This window comes from Megalops cyprinoides, chromosome 22 (assembly GCF_013368585.1).
Source record: "Megalops cyprinoides isolate fMegCyp1 chromosome 22, fMegCyp1.pri, whole genome shotgun sequence".
In the NCBI taxonomy this organism is placed as follows: domain Eukaryota; kingdom Metazoa; phylum Chordata; class Actinopteri; order Elopiformes; family Megalopidae; genus Megalops; species Megalops cyprinoides.
Genome location: NC_050604.1, coordinates 1282042 through 1299678, shown reverse-complemented (window position 1 = coordinate 1299678; position 17637 = coordinate 1282042). Strand labels below are relative to the sequence as shown.

Here is a 17637-nt window from a genome sequence, read left to right as displayed (position 1 = left end):
CATATAGAGAGATAGTGTGCTCGCCCAAGCCGGGTAGGGGGGAAGATACAGACCAGGTAGGGCGAGAGAGCTGGGTTACAGTAGGGCGTAGGCGTAGAAAGGGGCACAAAATTCCAAGCGGGGCGGCATCTCCAGAGATCGCGGTGACCAACCGTTTCGCGCCACTGCAGGATGAGTTGGCCCACGATCCTGAGAGTGAGAGGACTGAAGAGCCCCAGGGCACCCAGGTGCCCTCATCCTCCAAGAAAAGGGAGTTGGTGATAGTGGGGGATTCAGTCATTAGAGGGGTAGATAGCATAGTGTGTTCGCGCGACAAGGAGTCTCGCATGGTCTGTTGCCTGCCTGGTGCCCAGGTTGGAGACCTCCTGGAGAGCGCGGACAAGCTCCTGGCCAGAGCGGGGGAGGATCCGGTGGTCATGGTCCATGTTGGAGCCAATGACATAGGAAAGGGTAGGTTCAGGGTTCTGCAAGAAAAATTTATTGAGCTAGCGGGGAAGATTAGGAGCAGAACCTCCACGGTAGTCTTCTCTGGAATTCTACCAGTACCACGTGCAAGCAAGGGGAAGCAAGCCTTTATATGGAGGTTTAACACGTGGCTACAAACCTGGTGTAGGAAAGAGGGGTACAGGTTTATGGGGCACTGGGACTCCTTTTGGAACAGGGGTGACCTGTACAAGCAGGACGGGTTGCACCTGAACCGGAGGGGTACAGCTGCACTGGGCCAGCGTATGCTTAGGGTAGCAGAGGGTTATTTAAACTAGGGTCTGGGGGGGCAGGGAGTTTATACAGTGAGATGGGTAGGGATAGACAGACTGCCGGAATAGAACACACCATGGCTAAATATTTTATTAGTAGAGAGGAAACGATGCTTGTAAATCAGTCAGAGCAGCACTGTAATAGAGGTGGTTCTGGGCAGTTGGGGGTGGGGGTGAAGGGCAGGAGAGGCACACATTGGTACCCTGAAATTCCTCTGTTTAAATGCTAGAAGCATAAAAAATAAAATTCTCGATCTGGAAACCGTTATGAGTAATAGTAACTTTGATGTTGTTGGGATTACAGAGACGTGGCTTGGTGCAGGGGATGGGGATGAGTACAACGTAGAGGGATACAAGCTGCCAAGAAAAGACAGAATCAATAGAAGAGGAGGAGGCGTAGCTCTCTATGTAAAGGATAATCTTAATACTCAGGAAATACCAGGAATGGAGCCCCTTGGTGTTAGTGAAGACATATGGATTAAGATATTGGGGGAAAATGAAAAAGGTCTGAATGTTGGAGTATGCTATAGGCCACTAGCCTCAGACAGCAATATCAGTTGTATGCTCTTTGATAACATTAAACTAGCATGTCAGGAGGGTGAGACAATAGTAATGGGGGACTTCAATTACCCTTCACTTAATTGTGTCAGGTCAAGGTAAATGTGAGGAAGAGTTTTTGGAAGTTGTAAATGACTGTTTTTTGATACAGTCTGTTACTCAACCCACGAGAGAGAACACAATCCTAGATCTGGTTCTGTGTAATAATCCTGATAGAATCAGCAGTATTGAGGTAAGGGAACCACTCGGTACAAGTGACCATAGTTCAATTACATTTGAAGTTTTTTGGCAAGTTAAGTCTGCATTCTCCAGTGCTAGAGTATTCAACTTTAGGCAAGCTGACTTTATTAAGATGCGTGATTATACAAGGAATATAAACTGGGTACCTCTTCTAGGTGGTAAACCTGTCAAAGAAATGTGGTGCATATTTAAAACGATTATTCTGGATGTACAGCGTAAATTCATTCCGCAAGTGAGAAAAAGAAAGCTGAAAAAGAAGCATCCACAGTGGATGAATAAGTCGCTACGGAACAGTTTGAAACAAAAAAGGAAATTATTTAGAAAATACAAGTTGCAGAGCTCAGATAGTAATAAGATTGAATACAGTAATATGCAAGCTCAAGTTAAGAAAAAAATAAGGGAAGCTAAAAGGTGTTTTGAAAGACAGATTGCACTAGATGCAAAGAGCAACTCTAAACGTTTTGTTTTCAATATTATGGTCAAAAAAGGATAGCTAAGGATGAAATAAGAGGTATAAAAAATAAGGATGGGGTTATGGTTTACGATAACAAAGCTATTGCTGATACACTAAACAGTTACTTTGTGGAGAATTTCACTAGTGAAGTGTTTTTGCATATGCCTTCAGGTGCAGTCACTTCTCAGAGACTTATAGAGGAAATTGATTTAAATGATGCAGAAGTACTAGATAAACTTCAAAAACGTAAAACAAATAAGGCAGCAGGCCCTGATGGAATATATCCAAGAGTTCTCAGAGAACTAGCAGAGGTGGTTTACAAGCCTCTGACAGTTATTTTTAAGCAATCCCTTAAAACTGGAGAAATACCAGATGACTGGAAACATGGCAGTGTAGTACCTATCTACAAGAAAGGAGACCGGACTGAACCAGGAAATTATAGGCCTGTCAGCTTAACTTGTATCGCATGCAAAATACTGGAATCCATCATTACGTATAATTTGGAATTATTCCTGGAACGAAATGGTGTTCTAAATGATAGCCAACACGGTGTTCGCAGAGGGAGGTCATGCTTAACAAACCTCCTGGACTTCTTTGAGGAAGCTACAGCATGTCTGGACTCAAACCAAGCTTATGATATTATCTATTTGGACTTTCAAAAGGCATTTGACAAAGTTCCACACGAGAGACTCATATTAAAAATGACATCTGCAGGAATTACAGGAGCTATCACCGAGTGGGTTCGAAGTAGGTTGTCTAATAGAAAGCAGACTGTAACTGTGGGAGGAATTGTATCAGAGCAGGGTCCTGTACGAAGTGGAGTCCCACGGGGATCGGTGTTGGGGCCTTTGCTATTTCTTATATACACAAATGATCTTGATGCAGAGGTTAGTAGTAAAATAGTAAAATTTGCAGATGACACAAAACTAGGGGGTCTAGCCAACAGTATAGAATCAACTAAGGTAATACAGGAAGACCTAAACAGCATCCAAAAGTGGGCAGATACCTGGCAGATGACATTCAATTTAGATAAATGTAAAGTCTTGCATGTGGGAAATAAGAACTTTAGACAAGACTACTTCATGGGTGGAAAAAACTAGAATGTGCTCAATTTGAAAAGGATTTGGGAGTAATGGTTGATCCAAGCTTAACAGGATCTAGGCAGTGTTCTGTAGCAGTAAAAAAGGCCAACAGGATGCTGGGATATATAGCCAAAAGTATTGAGTATATATCTAAAGAGGTTACATTGAAATTATACAATGCCTTAGTCAGACCGCACCTGGAATACTGTGTGCAGTTCTGGGCACCGCACTATAAAAAAGATATCGAAGCTCTAGAAAAGGTTCAAAGACGGGCAACTAAATTAGTTCCTGGCATGAAATATAAAAGCTATGAGAAAAGATTTACTTAACCTATTTAGACTAAGCAAGAGGAGGCTTAGGGGTGATTTAATTGAGGTATTTAAATTTATAAAAGGAATCAATAAGGTTAACTATAATAGATTCTTTAGGGTGAGTTCAGTCTGTAAAACAAGAGGACATAAATGGAAACTAGTTAAGAGTAAGTTCCGTACTGATATAAGGAAATATTATTTTACACAAAGAGTTATCAATACATGGAATAGGTTGCCAGGTCATGTAGTTGAGGCAGAGACCCTTGCTAGACCCTAGACTTGATGCAGTTTTGGATACTCTTTAATTAAGAAATGGCGGGTTTAAATGGTTTTAAATGTGCGTTGTGGGGACAGGGGACACATTATCTTTGTATAGCCATAATACACTTTTTCCTCTTTACAATCCTAAAGATGGTGAAAATGAAAAAATGATTTCATAACCCTGTACTCATCCCATTAGATTAAAGTAAGTGTCATATAATATTCCAGATAAATGCTGTTCACAGTTCCCCATATACATTTACATTTACATGTATTTATTTAGCAGACGCTTTTATCCAAAGCGACTTACAAAAGTGCATACAGCAAGTATAGCAACAGTACGGGGACAGGATGTGTACAGTTCCACAATGAGACAGTTCTCAGCTGAGAGCAGCGTCTGTTTGAGGACACAGTACTATTAGATTTGTACGATTACAGCCTATAGGGCAACTAATATGATACACTTTCAAACGGCAGACTTCGACAACTTCAAACGGAGCAATGAGCGTCAGGGTAAAGGCGGCAACAAGAGACAAATTAAAAGCACAATTTAAAAAGCACAGCAATTTACGACAGCACTGATGGGCGTGGGGGGGCAGCAATTGTGTGCTGGGTCAGTCCAGGTAGAGTCTGAAGAGGTGCGTCTTCAGGCCCCGTCTGAAGGACTGGGGTGAAGAAGCTGTCCGTAGCGAGACCAGGAGTTCGTTCCACCACTGGGGAGCGATGTAGGTGAAACGCCGATGTCTGGCAGAACGAGCACCTCCTGCCTTGACCATGCAAGGAGCGAGGCGTCCAGTTGCTGCTGAGCGCAGGGGTCGGGCTGGTGTGTAGGGCTGGATGAGTTCTTGGAGGTAGGCAGGGACTGTCTTGTTGACTGCAGAGAAGGCGAGGGTCAGGGTCTTGAATCTGATCCTGGCAGCGACAGGATGCCAGTGGAGGGATTTAAGCAAGGGAGTAACATGGGAGAATTTGGGAAGGTTGAAGATCAGTCGGGCAGCTGCATTCTGGATGAGCTGGAGAGGCTGGGTGGTGCATGCTGGGAGGCCTGCAAGGAGAGCGTTGCAGTAGTCCAGTCGAGGGAGAACTGTGGCCTGGATAAGGAGCTGCGTCGCGTATGTTGTCAGGAACGGACGAATCCTCCTGATGTTGTGGAGGAGGAATCGGCAGGCCCGTGACGTGCGAGCAATGTACTCCTTGAAGTCCAGGTTACTGTCGAGGGTGATGCCCAAGCTCTTTGCTGACTGAGAGGATGGTATTGTGGTGCCATCGACGGTGATGGAGAGGTCATGCAGGGGGGAAGGGCCGGCTGGGATGAAGAGGAGTTCCGTTTTACTGAGGTTCAGCTTCAGGTGGTGGGATGTCATCCATTTGGAGATGTCAGCCAGGCATGCAGAGATTCTTTCGTTGACCTGGGGGGTAGAGGGAGGGAAAGAGAAAAAGAGTTGGATGTCGTCAGCATAGCAGTGATAGGAGAAGCCATGCGATTTGATAACTGAGCCAAGAGAGTTAATATAAATTGAGAAGAGTAGGGGTCCCAGTACTGAACCCTGTGGAACTCCTGTAGTGAGGGGGGTGGGTGCAGAGGTGGAGCCTTTCCAGTGGATCTGGGAGGATCTACCAGTCAGGTAGGACGTGAACCAGGAGAGGGCAGTTCCAGAGATGCCCATCTCAGACAGCTTTGATAATAGTGTCTGGTGGTTGACTGTGTCGAAAGCAGCAGAGAGGTCGAGGAGGATGAGGACAGATGACAAGCCGGAGGCTCTAGCAGTGTGGAGAGCCTCTGTCACGGCCAGGAGTGCAGTTTCTGTTGAGTGTCCAGCTCTGAATCCTGAGGCATGCAGGCATATAGGCATGCAGCAGACTAGTATGAAATGATGCCAATGTATTGGGCTACAGCATGGTTTATAGAGGAATGAGTTGTATATTCCATTTTCAGGGTTTTCTTTTGAGGGTATTGTCACAGCATTAATAATGGAGAATGGAGTTCTGTGTACTGTTAGCAACCCTTAGTAAGTTTTCTAATGTGCCCTGATAGAGCAGAGCACAATTAGACGCAATGACAATGGACTCGGTGGCTGTACGCTTGCTACTACAGTATTCCTAAATGTGTCTGCGCCAGATTCGGAAATTATAGATACAGCATGTATTTACAATGATGATGTTTGTGTTCAGCCAATAGTTCAGCCCATCCACCTCAATGTTCGACATGTTGTATGTTTAGAAATGCTTTTCTGCATAGCACTGTTGTAACGCGTGGTCATTTGGGTTACTGTCGCCTTCCTGTCAGCTTGGACCAGTCTGGCCATTCTCCTCTGACCTCTGTCATTAACAAGGCGTTAACTGCCGCTTGCTGGATGTTTTTTGTTTTTCGCACTATTCTCTATACACTCTAGAGACTGTTGTGCGTGAAAATCCCAGGAGATCAGCAGTTTCTGAGATACTCAAACCATGCCATCTGGCACCAACAATCATCCCATGGTCTAAGTCACTTAAATCATGATTTTATGCATTGAGTTGGTGCCAGATGATTGGCTGATTAGATATTTGCATCAGCGAGCAGGTGTACAGGTGTACCTAATAAAGTGACCACTGAGTGTATGTTCCTATTAAAACCTATAGATTACTAGTAACCATAGTGCCACTGTTTGTAAAATGGCATTGTCCTTCATCTGTTCACATTCATTCTGCATTCTGGAAAGAGAGCTAACGGTAGCTAGATGACTAATACAGTGGCAGAAGTATACTATCTAGTCACGATTTGCCAGCACATGCTTAAAAATTCTAGTATTTAATTAGCTAATTTAACTTAATTAGTTATTTCGTAACTAATTTGTCAGACATTATTGTAAATGGTTAGTGTATGTGAACTGTTTCTATGCAGTTATCTAGCCAACTGGCTAACCTCACACAGCTGTTCAATGGGAAGTGCAGAACGATCAAAGAGAGTTCCTTTGATGCAAGACAGATTGTGTCACATGAACACACGCTCATAGCCTTCTTGATGAGTTGACTGTCTGCCCCTTGTTGAAACAATACCAGAGGCTGTATGATTATTCACAAATAATGGTATTGCCTTCTGATTTGGTGGGGTTAGATTGAGATTTGAGATGAAATGCCATGCTGTCCACCTCTGTTGTGAAAAATCACTTTATGGGCCAAGCCACATGGCCACAGCTGTCCAGCTAACGTCGCTTTGTAGCTATATTGTTTTTTTTTTGTTGTTGTTTTTTTTGTCTGGAACATAGGGAGCATGATGCGTCCCATCACTGCTGTGGAAAAAGAATGTTTGTCAGCATTGCATCATATGACAGCAGCTGCAATCGACTTCCCAAAAGAACATGTAAATTTCATCAAGTGTGGCATTGCTACTGAATGCGTAGAGAAACATGTGACCTGCCATCTGTCAGGCTATGGGTGACCTGCATTCTGTATGTGCACAACATGGGAATGCCTGCATACACATAACTGCATGCACTTGAAAGAAATGGAAATTAAAAAAAGTTTCATTTTTATAGCAGCTGTACACCCACTCAGATTATTCCATCTTTCAGGATTTGTAGCTCATTTAAATGGGGGGGGTGTGACGGAGTGCCGTCACTACGGTTGAGTATGCGCTCTGACTGCCATACCAACGAGCCTGGCTCTTTGGTGTCGCGGTCAAAGTCGCATGGTTGGTACCCCGTAGACCCGGGTTCAAGGCCGGGTGGGGTGACTGCTCTCGCCCTTTGCTACAAATGGTGTCAGCAGTGGGATGGCTTGCCACGAGGCCATCGGAGGCGTGTCTGGTGTGTGAGCTGTATGAGGGACCCCCAGGTTCGGTTGACCCCAATGTGTCAGGGACCCCAGAGATGGGTGAAGCACTGGTGAGTGGGGCACCCTAGGATGGGAGAAGTACAGCAGGAGAATGCGTGAGGGACGCCATGGTGCGTGAAGCGCATGGGCGCGCTTCCCGAACGGGAGGGCAGTTTGACAGAGTGCCGTCACTACGGTTGAGTATGCGCTCTGACTGCCATACCAACGAGCCTGGCTCTTTGGCGTCGCGGTCAAAGTCGCATGTTTGGTACCCCGTAGACCCAGGTTCAAGGCCGGGTGGGGTGACTGCTCTCGCCCTTTGCTACAGGGGGTCATATAAATAATTGGCAGTACAACAGATCTTGAGACATAAATATTTCAAATTAAAGAGAGTCAATTTTTCTACTGTTGCTGTGAAACGCTGATGAAACTGAGCCATGAGACAGTCACTATCAAACTGAAAAATGGCACCCAGGTCCACGGCACCATCACAGTTGTAGATGTATGTATGAACACCCACCTCAAAGCTGTGAAGATGACACTGAAGAACAGGGAGCCAGTTCAGCTGGAGAGCCTGAGTACCTGTGGCAACAGCATCCGCTACTTCATCCTGCCAGACAGTCTTCCCCTGGACATGCTGCTGGTGGACATTGAGCCCAAAGTCAAGTCCAAGAAGAGGGAGGCTGTTGCTGGTCGTGGAAGAGGCCAAGGTCGGGGCAGGGGACGAGGCAGAGGGGGACCAAGGCAATAAATTTCTCCTCTCTTCCATTGCTCTGCAAGCCTTCCCTCTCAGACTTTTGCTTACTCTAAGAAACTTGGAAATGGAACTGTTTGTTTTTGTTTTTCATTTTTTAATAAATGATATTCCAAATCAAAAAAAAGAAGAAAAAAGGGAGTAGTCAAATCATACATATCCCAATCAAAATATCTCAGGGGCATCTCTGATTGTTATTTAAAAAGCCAGGTAGATAACTGAAGTTATCAAAGTGTGACTGTGATTCACAGTCAAGTATTGCAAGTCAAATACTACTATATCATGAAGCAAACTATTCAATCACAATAGAATGCATCTCTGATATAAGAGGTTCCTCATTACCATGGTAGCAGGCACTGTGTCTGCTGCCAGGTGTGCACAGTCTGTGGGTGTCAGGGCTGTCATGGCTGCAAATAGTGCATTAGTACATGGGAAAAGTGCAAAGGTGCAGGTTGCTTGCCTCAGCAAAACATAAAACTGGCAACATCTGTTTTTATGACAGTGGTAAAAATGCCTTGTGATCTCAGACCAAAAATGTTAACTTTTTGTGCAGTAAACAGGTGTATTTAGGCAAATAAGCAAAATGAAGTTTCAGTACAAATGTGTAGAAAGGAACAGGAGATTTGAAAGCTTTTTTAATGATATTTGGATCATGGTTTTATTTTGTATGATACTGTTTTAATATGGCTGCTTGGGCTCCTATCCTGTGAGTGAACATGCTGGTGAATGTGAAATGTTAGGCCACACACTTTTCCCTGCTAGATTTTAAGGACTGACGAGAAGAAGTTAATTTTCATTGATTATGGCTAAACATATTTGTTTTTGTTTGAATATTGCTTTCCCTGATGTGTTAGTGGCTTTGATTGTGTCCAGATTGTGGGTCTAATCATTTTTGTAAGTAAACATTTTGAATACTAATCATCACTGGTTTGTTTTGACAGGTTTCTACACATCAGGGTACAATGCCACCTCTTGTGATCCATGTCCCCAGGGAACATTCTGCAAGTAAGTCAGAGGCAGGCAGTGCGTCCAGTATACACAGTGTTTGGTGAGTGGAGAGTGCTAGAGATTACATTCATCTCCTTCTTCCACCCTCCTTTGCAGTAGGTCTTTTTGGCCTTGCACCCTTCACAGGCTGCTGTCCCTTTGTTTAAACTAGTATGACTGTTCTCATGACTGCTTGAGCAGTGGACTTGTTTTAGTGGATCTGTAGTTTTTACTGTGGGATATTTATGGTTTTATTGTAATTGTTACTGTGGGCTGTCTGAGGCCCTGTTCACACCTGGCATTAACATGCATCTTGGGTGATCCGATCACAAGTGGACAGCTCTAAGTACAGGTGTGAACGCACCCAAGATGCATTGAGGACGCATTGAGATCCGATCACTCAGACCACATTCGGAGGTGGTCTGGGCTATGAAGGTAAATATGTTGCAAAATGCAAGAACTTGTAGACTTGATTTTGAGAACTTGCAGAATGCGATGTGAGAACTTGTAGAACAAATATCTGAACTTCTATGTTTAAATTTTCACTTACAGAAAAAAATGTGAACTTGTATGTTGAAATCTGTGCGCCTTGACTTTTGCAACACTTCTTGCAGATAGTATTTATGACATGTGAGATGACAAATTTGGTGATCACATGGTGATTAAGCCACGTTAAGCGTTTTAGAATGTCTGGACTTGAGATGCTTCACAGTGTTGACATACTAATATTAATGCCATCCACAATAAGTAACATTAATATTTCCCAGTGTCTCATACCGAGAAGGAAATAAAAGCAGATTAAATGCGATAGCGCCGTCATTGCCCACTGTCTTATCCTGTAGCCTAGGTTAGCGACAATTGATAACTAAGGTATCTTAACTTTTCACATATTACGAGATCTTTTCTCATAATTATGAGATAAGGTGTCAAATTTTTTTCCCTTTTGTGAATGCAATGCGCTTCCGTAGAGGACAGGAGAGCAAAAGAGTCATGAAAAGAGCGATTTGTCTTCTGATTTCTGATTGGTTCACCCCCTGCCCCCTGCTCCCCGCTCTGCTCTCTCACTTCCGGAGCTACAAGTGCAAATTGGTTTTGCAACATCGCTCACTGCAAGAAGTCTTGCAAAAGTCAAGGCGCACAGATTTGAAGTTGTAGGGACCGATTCGAGTGGTTGTAATCAGCGAGTTGTGGTCGTACTGGAAAATGGACTCTACAAAAAAAATAAATAAATAAAAATAAGTACGAGTAAATGTTGGATTCCAAATTTGCAGCTGTCATTGTATTTATGTAGGCTAAATATCAATCTACACATTTGTGAATTTCAACATACAAGTTCACATTTTTTCTGTAAGTGAAAATTTAAACATACGAGTTCAGATTTTTTTTCACATCGTATTCTACAAGTTCTAAAAATCAAGTCTACAAGCTTTCGCATTTTGCAACATATTTACCTTCATACTGGGCCGCATATGGCCACATTCTTTTAGCAGCGTGAACGCGAATGTCTTCTGGGCCACATTGAAGGACCTCTTCTGCTTAAGTGGGAGTACGTACTCATTCGCGCACCAATGGCGTTCACACCGGTGTGATTAGCTGTTTAGCGCGTATGCTAAAATCCGGTGCGATTAGAACACAAGATTGGAAAAATTCTAGCTAATTTTAGCTTTGAGAAAACAGAGATATAACATTAAAAATATAGCAAATGCTAACTGAAAACTATGCTACTACTAAGCTTAATAACGCTAATGAAAACACAACGAACCATGTAACGTTAACGTTGCCTAACACACGCGCTACATTCTCTCTCGCAAGCAACTTTCATTCACGCGCGCTGACCATTGGACCTGCCACTAGTGGGCTTCAATCCCTCTCGCAGGATTTCAGTTGCTCTCGTGGGCTAACCGGACCTCTCTCATGTAAAAAGGGTTCGTTCCCTCACGCATTTTTTGCACAAATTTTGTCCACAACAGCGCCTCATAGAAAATAAATTACGCGCGAAAGGGTTGTAAAGTGCCACAACAAGCAACAACAACTGGAGTTCGCAAGCTACATCAAATGCTTTCAAGTCCTAAAGGTGTAATGCAATATATTACATGGAAAATGGTATTATGAATAATACGTGAAGTGTTGTAGTTCTACAAATAAATGTTAGTAGACTATTGTGGGAGTCAAGATTCACGATATCATGAATATCAAGGGGACATTCTAAAACGCTTAACGTGACTTAATGTTCCAAAACTACGATCAATGATCACCAAATTTCTCTCGGACATCTCTTGTCAGAAACACTTCCTCCTGTCAAAAAATAATGGGCAATGAGTGATGAGTGATTCAGTGATGAATGGAATCTAGCTTGCTAGTCAACTAGGTTTTCATTTACAGATACAACATGCATTATTTCGTAGTGACAGTCATAACAAGATTCGTTCAAACAGACCTTTAAATGATGTGTAAACTTACATTTGCAAGCGGAAATGATGTACGTGTTTATTTGCATATAGAGCGGGGAAGTGAGATCTGATCACAAGTGGTCACTCGAGACGCATGTGGAGACACATTTTAATGCCAGGTGTGAAAAGACATACTTAGAGCTGTCCACTTGTGATCAGATCACCCAAGATGCATGTTAATGCCAGATGTGAACAGGGCCTGAGGTTTGATTTATTGTAGTTGATACTATAGGCTGTCTGAGGTTTGTTTTATTGTGGTTGTCACTGTGGGCTGCCTCAGGTTAAACGCCTCTCTCCTCCCCATCTCTCAGCTCTACCAGCTGTTCTCAATGTCACATCTGTCCTGTGGGAACAGAATCCCTGCAGACAGCAGCCAAGGAGTGCACACTTTGTCGCCCAGGTAACCACCATTCTTAGCTAGTCTAATTGGAGTAGTATAGCAGAGTATGGCAGTAAGTCCAATGGAAATATGGTTTACCCTGAGGTTTTAGTCACATGTATAAGAATGTGTTATAGTTGCTACATCATTTGGTTGTTGGCTCTGTGAATTGCAGTGTTTGAGAAATACACAATGCTACACGCAGAACATTACCCCAGATTGTTTCTCCTCACTTAATCACTGTAGAACCCTGATGTTTTACCACAGGTTCAGTATATGACTTCGTTTTAATCAGGCAAGATCACATGATTTGGTGACCATATTTACTTTTGTGCATTTATGTTAGTGTGCAAATAGGCATTTGTATTATTCTTCACTTAATCCTCAGATGCGACATAGAGACTCAGTTATGACATTCTTTACATAAGAAGTGATGATTGACTGAGTTGTAGTCTTTGATTGTAAGCCATATTGTGCATGGCAAATATACACTAGTTCTTTATTCTTATGTTTCTCATACAGCCTTCAAATCTTGGATGTAGTTTCATAATATGTGTCGCATTAAATATGCTGGCCCACACAGGGTGGCAACCATAGTGCATATGGCACATGCATGAAATGGCAGGGAAGCTATGTGTGGTAAGTGCTTTATGTAATCCTCATATATGGCACATACATGGTACATGACACACACAATAATACAGGCTAAAACAAATTCTTTGATATCACTATTGAATAAATTCTTAATATAATAATTCTTAATATGTGTGTCATACATTTTCTCCTATAAGGCTATGAGGTTGTAGGGAATTATTAGTTGTCTTTAATGTTGTGGACATGCTATACTATGACCACTGTGTGGCCATACTATAGCTGTGCAATACACAATTTTTTGAGGGTATTCTGTTTATAAATGGTGATTCTGTGCATTTCAGGACAGGGATGTAAAACATTTTATGTTACAATCTTAAAGCTAGCAAGCTAGTTAGTTGAAAACCTAAGTAGCAGATTGGAAAGCAAATGAGCTAATTATGTTTATACTGTATATATATATATATATATATATATATATATGTCATTTAGCAGATACTCTTATCTAGAGCGACTTAAAGTGTGCATGCAAGAAGGTTAGGCTAAGAGCAGAAGTAATATTAGACCGTAAGTATCACAGTCTGATAGTGGGAGTCATCACCAGAGCCAATAATGTGTCTCTGCTTTTTTTCTTGCGTATACTTCAGTCCTCTGACACCAAGGTCAATACGGTCAAATTATAGTAATGCTGTATTCAGGCAGTCAGAGCCACTGGTCAAACATCTAAGTTGATGAATTAATTACCAACAATTAAGCACAAATGACAGCCATGTTTAGATCTGACACTTACATGCATTGAATTTCAGTTTTGAATTTTGCAGCCATGTGAAATGTGCAGGGCTGTGTTGGCAGCAACAGTCAGAGGATGAGCATTATATGCATTAAGCATATAGGTCATGCTATCAGACACAAATGTGCTCATGTTACTAAAATTAACCTTGAAATCTTACAGGCATTTTTTGATGGCATCTGCACCTGAGATGGTGATAAGGTGGTGAGGTACATTATGTCATAAAGGATGACTTTCAAAGTTTGAGTGCTGAGTGTTTCCAAATGCAAAACAAAATTATTTTTTCCATCTATTTATCTGCTTATTAATCTTGGTTGAGAGTCTGGGTTGAAATTTTTTGTCCTAACGAGATTCTATCTGGCATCATTTTTCATATGTAAGCAATTTATCGTTTCATTAGTGTTGAATAAAGTATCACCAGACAGCATGATACCAACGTATTTTACAAATGCATGGCAATTCCACTAAATTGGCATGGTGTACATTGAATGTTTCAGTTAGGCTATGGCCGTAACATTCAATGAATTTCACAATGACTTCCACAAGTAATTTTGAACATCAGTACTTGAATATTAACAGGACGTTCTGTTAGGATCACACACACACAGACACACAGACACACACACACACACACTTCTCAGACACACTTTTGGCTTTTATTTAGCACATGCTGCAGTGTCATTACACAGCTTGAGGCAGCCTCCCTTCCAGGTATGCATAAAAGGGTGAATTGCTAACGGGAAGGAGGAGAGAAAACTGTAGAGACAAGTTTCAATACAACATTGGCATGGTAATACATTGGTACTTAGTTTTGTCACAGCCTGGATGGGGAGAACAGTACAGCATTTGTTGGGAGCTGATACAATTTAGGTTGTTTGTTTAACACTGTTTTATTTGGGACACCGGTATACAGTTGTTTGTTTGGGGCCCATCACGACTGTAAATCATTTGTTTGCAGTTCATATCACTGGGACTCACAAGACTGCATTTTAGGAGTCACCTGTTTGGCGTTAGTTCTGTGAAGCCGGGGTTTTGATCATCACCGTGGCATCGATTTTGAATAAAAATAAGCTAAACTGAACAACTACCACTGAGGCTCCGTTAGCTGTTGGAGTTCAAAAGAAGGCCCATGAGGAGATCCCCAGAGTCAGTGGGTTCACCTCTGCTGGATTGTACTGGGAGGTCTGACTGGTGCTACTTCTGTGTTTGTTGTGAGTGTATAAAAACAATCAATCACATTACGCTAATTTTTCTTTTTACAGCTATTTTCATCATTTTATTTCCAGCCAGGGAAAGCTTAGTAATAATGATTAAAAATGCTCATTTGGAAAGTCTGTGAAATGGCACTAGTTGTGCTATTTTGCATCTTAACAGTCACCTTAATATATTTCTGTCTGTGAGCATAAATTTATTAAATCTATCACAGGCCCTTTGACAAAATGCACAATGCTGTTGTCAGCTGGTAGAGTCATTATCTTCTGTATTCCTGCACAATTTTCGTGACCTGTTGGTCAGCGTTGCTTTGTAATAATGATAGACATTAACTGTAAATACTTTGTCTCTTATTCCACACAGGGACTTTGAGGCATCCCTAACACTGAGTGCTGTTCTGTAAATGTAAATGGTTGCAATATAATAATGAGTGCTGTATGTACTGGTTCACTATTTTAAAAGATTTGTTTGGCTTAATAGACAGGCAACCACAAATGCTTTGATCTACCACCACATCAGTCTGTAGAAAAATGGAAAAACAAAAATGACAAGCAAGTGGAGGGATTGTTGCATTGGGCTAGGCTGCTGTCTAGGCTGTGTATCAGAACTAGTAGAGTCATTGAATGTAAATGGCCCAAAGCACTGAATGCATCAGTACACAAATCTCATTCGTTCAGTGAGTTTCCTTCTCCTCTGTGATGACTGTGTTACTGAGTGTTTTTCAGATTGTGGGGGAGTTATATGGGGTTCCTGTGGACCCACAAAGCATAAATAATCTGCATATCCAGGCAATACAAAAACCCTTGCGTCAAACTACTGCTGACATAAGAAGAATGTTTCATGCCTTTTCCTTCAGAATGGTTAATGGAAGTCTAACGTAAACGAATCAGTGGGTGTTGGGATTGCCAGGTTTCTCAGGATCTGGAAAATGCTTTACTTGATTCACAGAGCTAGTCATTGAAGGGAGCTCTGTGAGCACAGAATTGATTCTCTTGTGTGGACAGGAATGCACAAGGCTGCACATCAGAGTATGTGTCAGATCTGTAGCAGTGGATTCTTCCAGATTCGCTGGGGGCAGGAAACCTGTGACATCTGCCCCGAGAACCACTACTGCCCTGTGAGTACACTGTTTGTCCTTTCACTGATCACATTTTCTGATAATTTCTTCTCTGTACTTCTTTTCCTCTGTCCTCTCCATGTCCTGTTCTCTCCTGTGGACTGTGGCAGTTCCTCTGTTTTTTGCTGAGTTTATGGAGTGTGGTTTGGATGAAGATTAGCTCAGTCCAAGACAGTGGTTTCCTCTACAGGTTGCAGCATTGTGAATGCAGAGTATCTCAGACTAAGATATACAATGTGCAGAGTGATTTCCTATACAATGTGCAGTGCTTGTGAATGCAGAGCCAGCTAAGTCTAAATGAAGTCCTCCTGTGTTCCAGAGCCCAGATGTGAACCCCATCCAGTGTCCCCTCGATGCTTTCTGCCCAGAGGGTAGCACTGCCCCTGGATACTGCATGGAGACATTTTTCCGGAAAGCAGGAGAAACATGCGAGCTTGCACCTGTCACCATCGCTCTGCTAGTCATTGGGGGAGGGAGTATGTATTCCTGGGGGGACATGTTTATAACTAAAGGGTGCCCTACACTGTTTTTTTAATGGGAGCCACTTTATTTCTCTATCTCCCTTGTTTTATCCTTTTTGTTGTTAACACTCTGAGTTAGTACAATCTAAAGTTGGCATACATATGGTATATGTATCATGAGTGTGGAATGAGTATAGTATAGGGATTGTATGGTGTGAGCATAATCTAAGAATCGCATATGTATGGTGTATATGTGGTGAGTATGGTGTCAGTATAATCTAAGAATAGTAAGAGAGATGTGATGTGAGTATGGCACAAATTCTCTTTGGTTTACTGAGTCTTCCTCCCTGCAGTGGCCATCCTCTTCATCGTGCTGCTGGTGTTGAGACGCAGGCGGGATGTGGATGGGGAGCTGTCTCTGTCACGGGCACCATTACTGCACAAGCAGCGGCAGCCAGGAGGCTTTTACGGTGTGCCATGTGACACAGAGCCTGTTTACGCTGGCTGGTGATTGCTGTCCCTGCATGTACCTCCCACACACACTGGGTCCCTCCTTAGCCATTGTGTGAGAGCAGCTCCCACTCTGGAGCATTGAACTGACTGCCTTCCTCACTAGCAGAGAGCCCACAGGACAGAAGTGCCATACTTTGTATTTTTGCCTGTCTGCTATTTATTTTCTCACCTGCCAGGGATGCTGTGGAGGAATGGCTTCTTTCTGCAGCAGGATCACAGCAACTCAGCAAACACATACGCATAACTATCCCCAAAGAATGAATTCAGTAACTGAGCCCTGAAATCAAAGTAGTATGATCATTTGCTGCTTTTCAGTGGATGCCAGACATTCCCTGTGGTGCATTTGTTCCAAGAATTGTGGTCTTGCCAAACAAAAATATACTTTTTCCCTGAGATTTTTTTTTCTGACTTTTTCTTTTTACATTTCCCATTCCCTTGTAAGCGTGACTCTCGTCTAATGCAAGGGCATGGCGCAGCAATACTAAGATGCTCTTCTGTCTTAATTCTTTCTACTTCTTTATTTGAAATGACATCCAAGACAAGTTGTGCTGAGGTTATTTTTTTACAATCCTGTATGCAGATAAATATGCAGTGTTCATTGACAGTACTTCTGTTACCTTCAAGTGAGTGGTATTTCTGGTCCTGAGACAGTATGTGATTTGTCTTTATATGTTTAATATACTTTACCCATTGTAGTGAAGGGGCGAGAGCAGTCACCCCACCCGAGAGCAGTCACCCCACCCGGCCTCGAGCCCAGGTCTACGGGGTACCAAACATGCGACTTTGACCACGACACCAAAGAGCCTGGCTCGTTGCATGCTTGGTACCCCGTAGACCCGGGTTCAAGGCCGGGTGGTGTGACTGCTCTCGCCCTTCGCTACACCCATACGTCACTGTTTAATATTAGAGACTTGTTTGATTTATGTTATT

At 42.6% G+C, this 17637-nt stretch overlaps 2 protein-coding genes across 2 annotated transcripts in view; both read left to right on the top strand.

Annotated features, from left to right (window-relative positions):
• Nucleotides 1-17428, top strand: part of si:dkey-21a6.5 (laminin subunit alpha-5) — a 37851-nt gene extending 20423 nt beyond the window's left edge. The window contains exons 5-9 of the mRNA XM_036517237.1: nt 9149-9212; nt 11956-12044; nt 15621-15733; nt 16053-16209; nt 16548-17428. Coding sequence (XP_036373130.1) covers nt 9149-9212; nt 11956-12044; nt 15621-15733; nt 16053-16209; nt 16548-16705 — 581 coding nt within the window. The 3' untranslated portion in view covers nt 16706-17428. The remainder of the gene's footprint in view (nt 1-9148; nt 9213-11955; nt 12045-15620; nt 15734-16052; nt 16210-16547) is intronic.
• On the top strand, nt 7878-8204 carry LOC118769863 (small nuclear ribonucleoprotein Sm D1-like). The gene has a single exon (XM_036517242.1). The coding sequence runs from the start codon at nt 7878-7880 to the stop codon at nt 8202-8204; it is 327 nt and encodes a 108-aa protein (XP_036373135.1).
• Nucleotides 17429-17637: the final 209 nt, after the last annotated feature.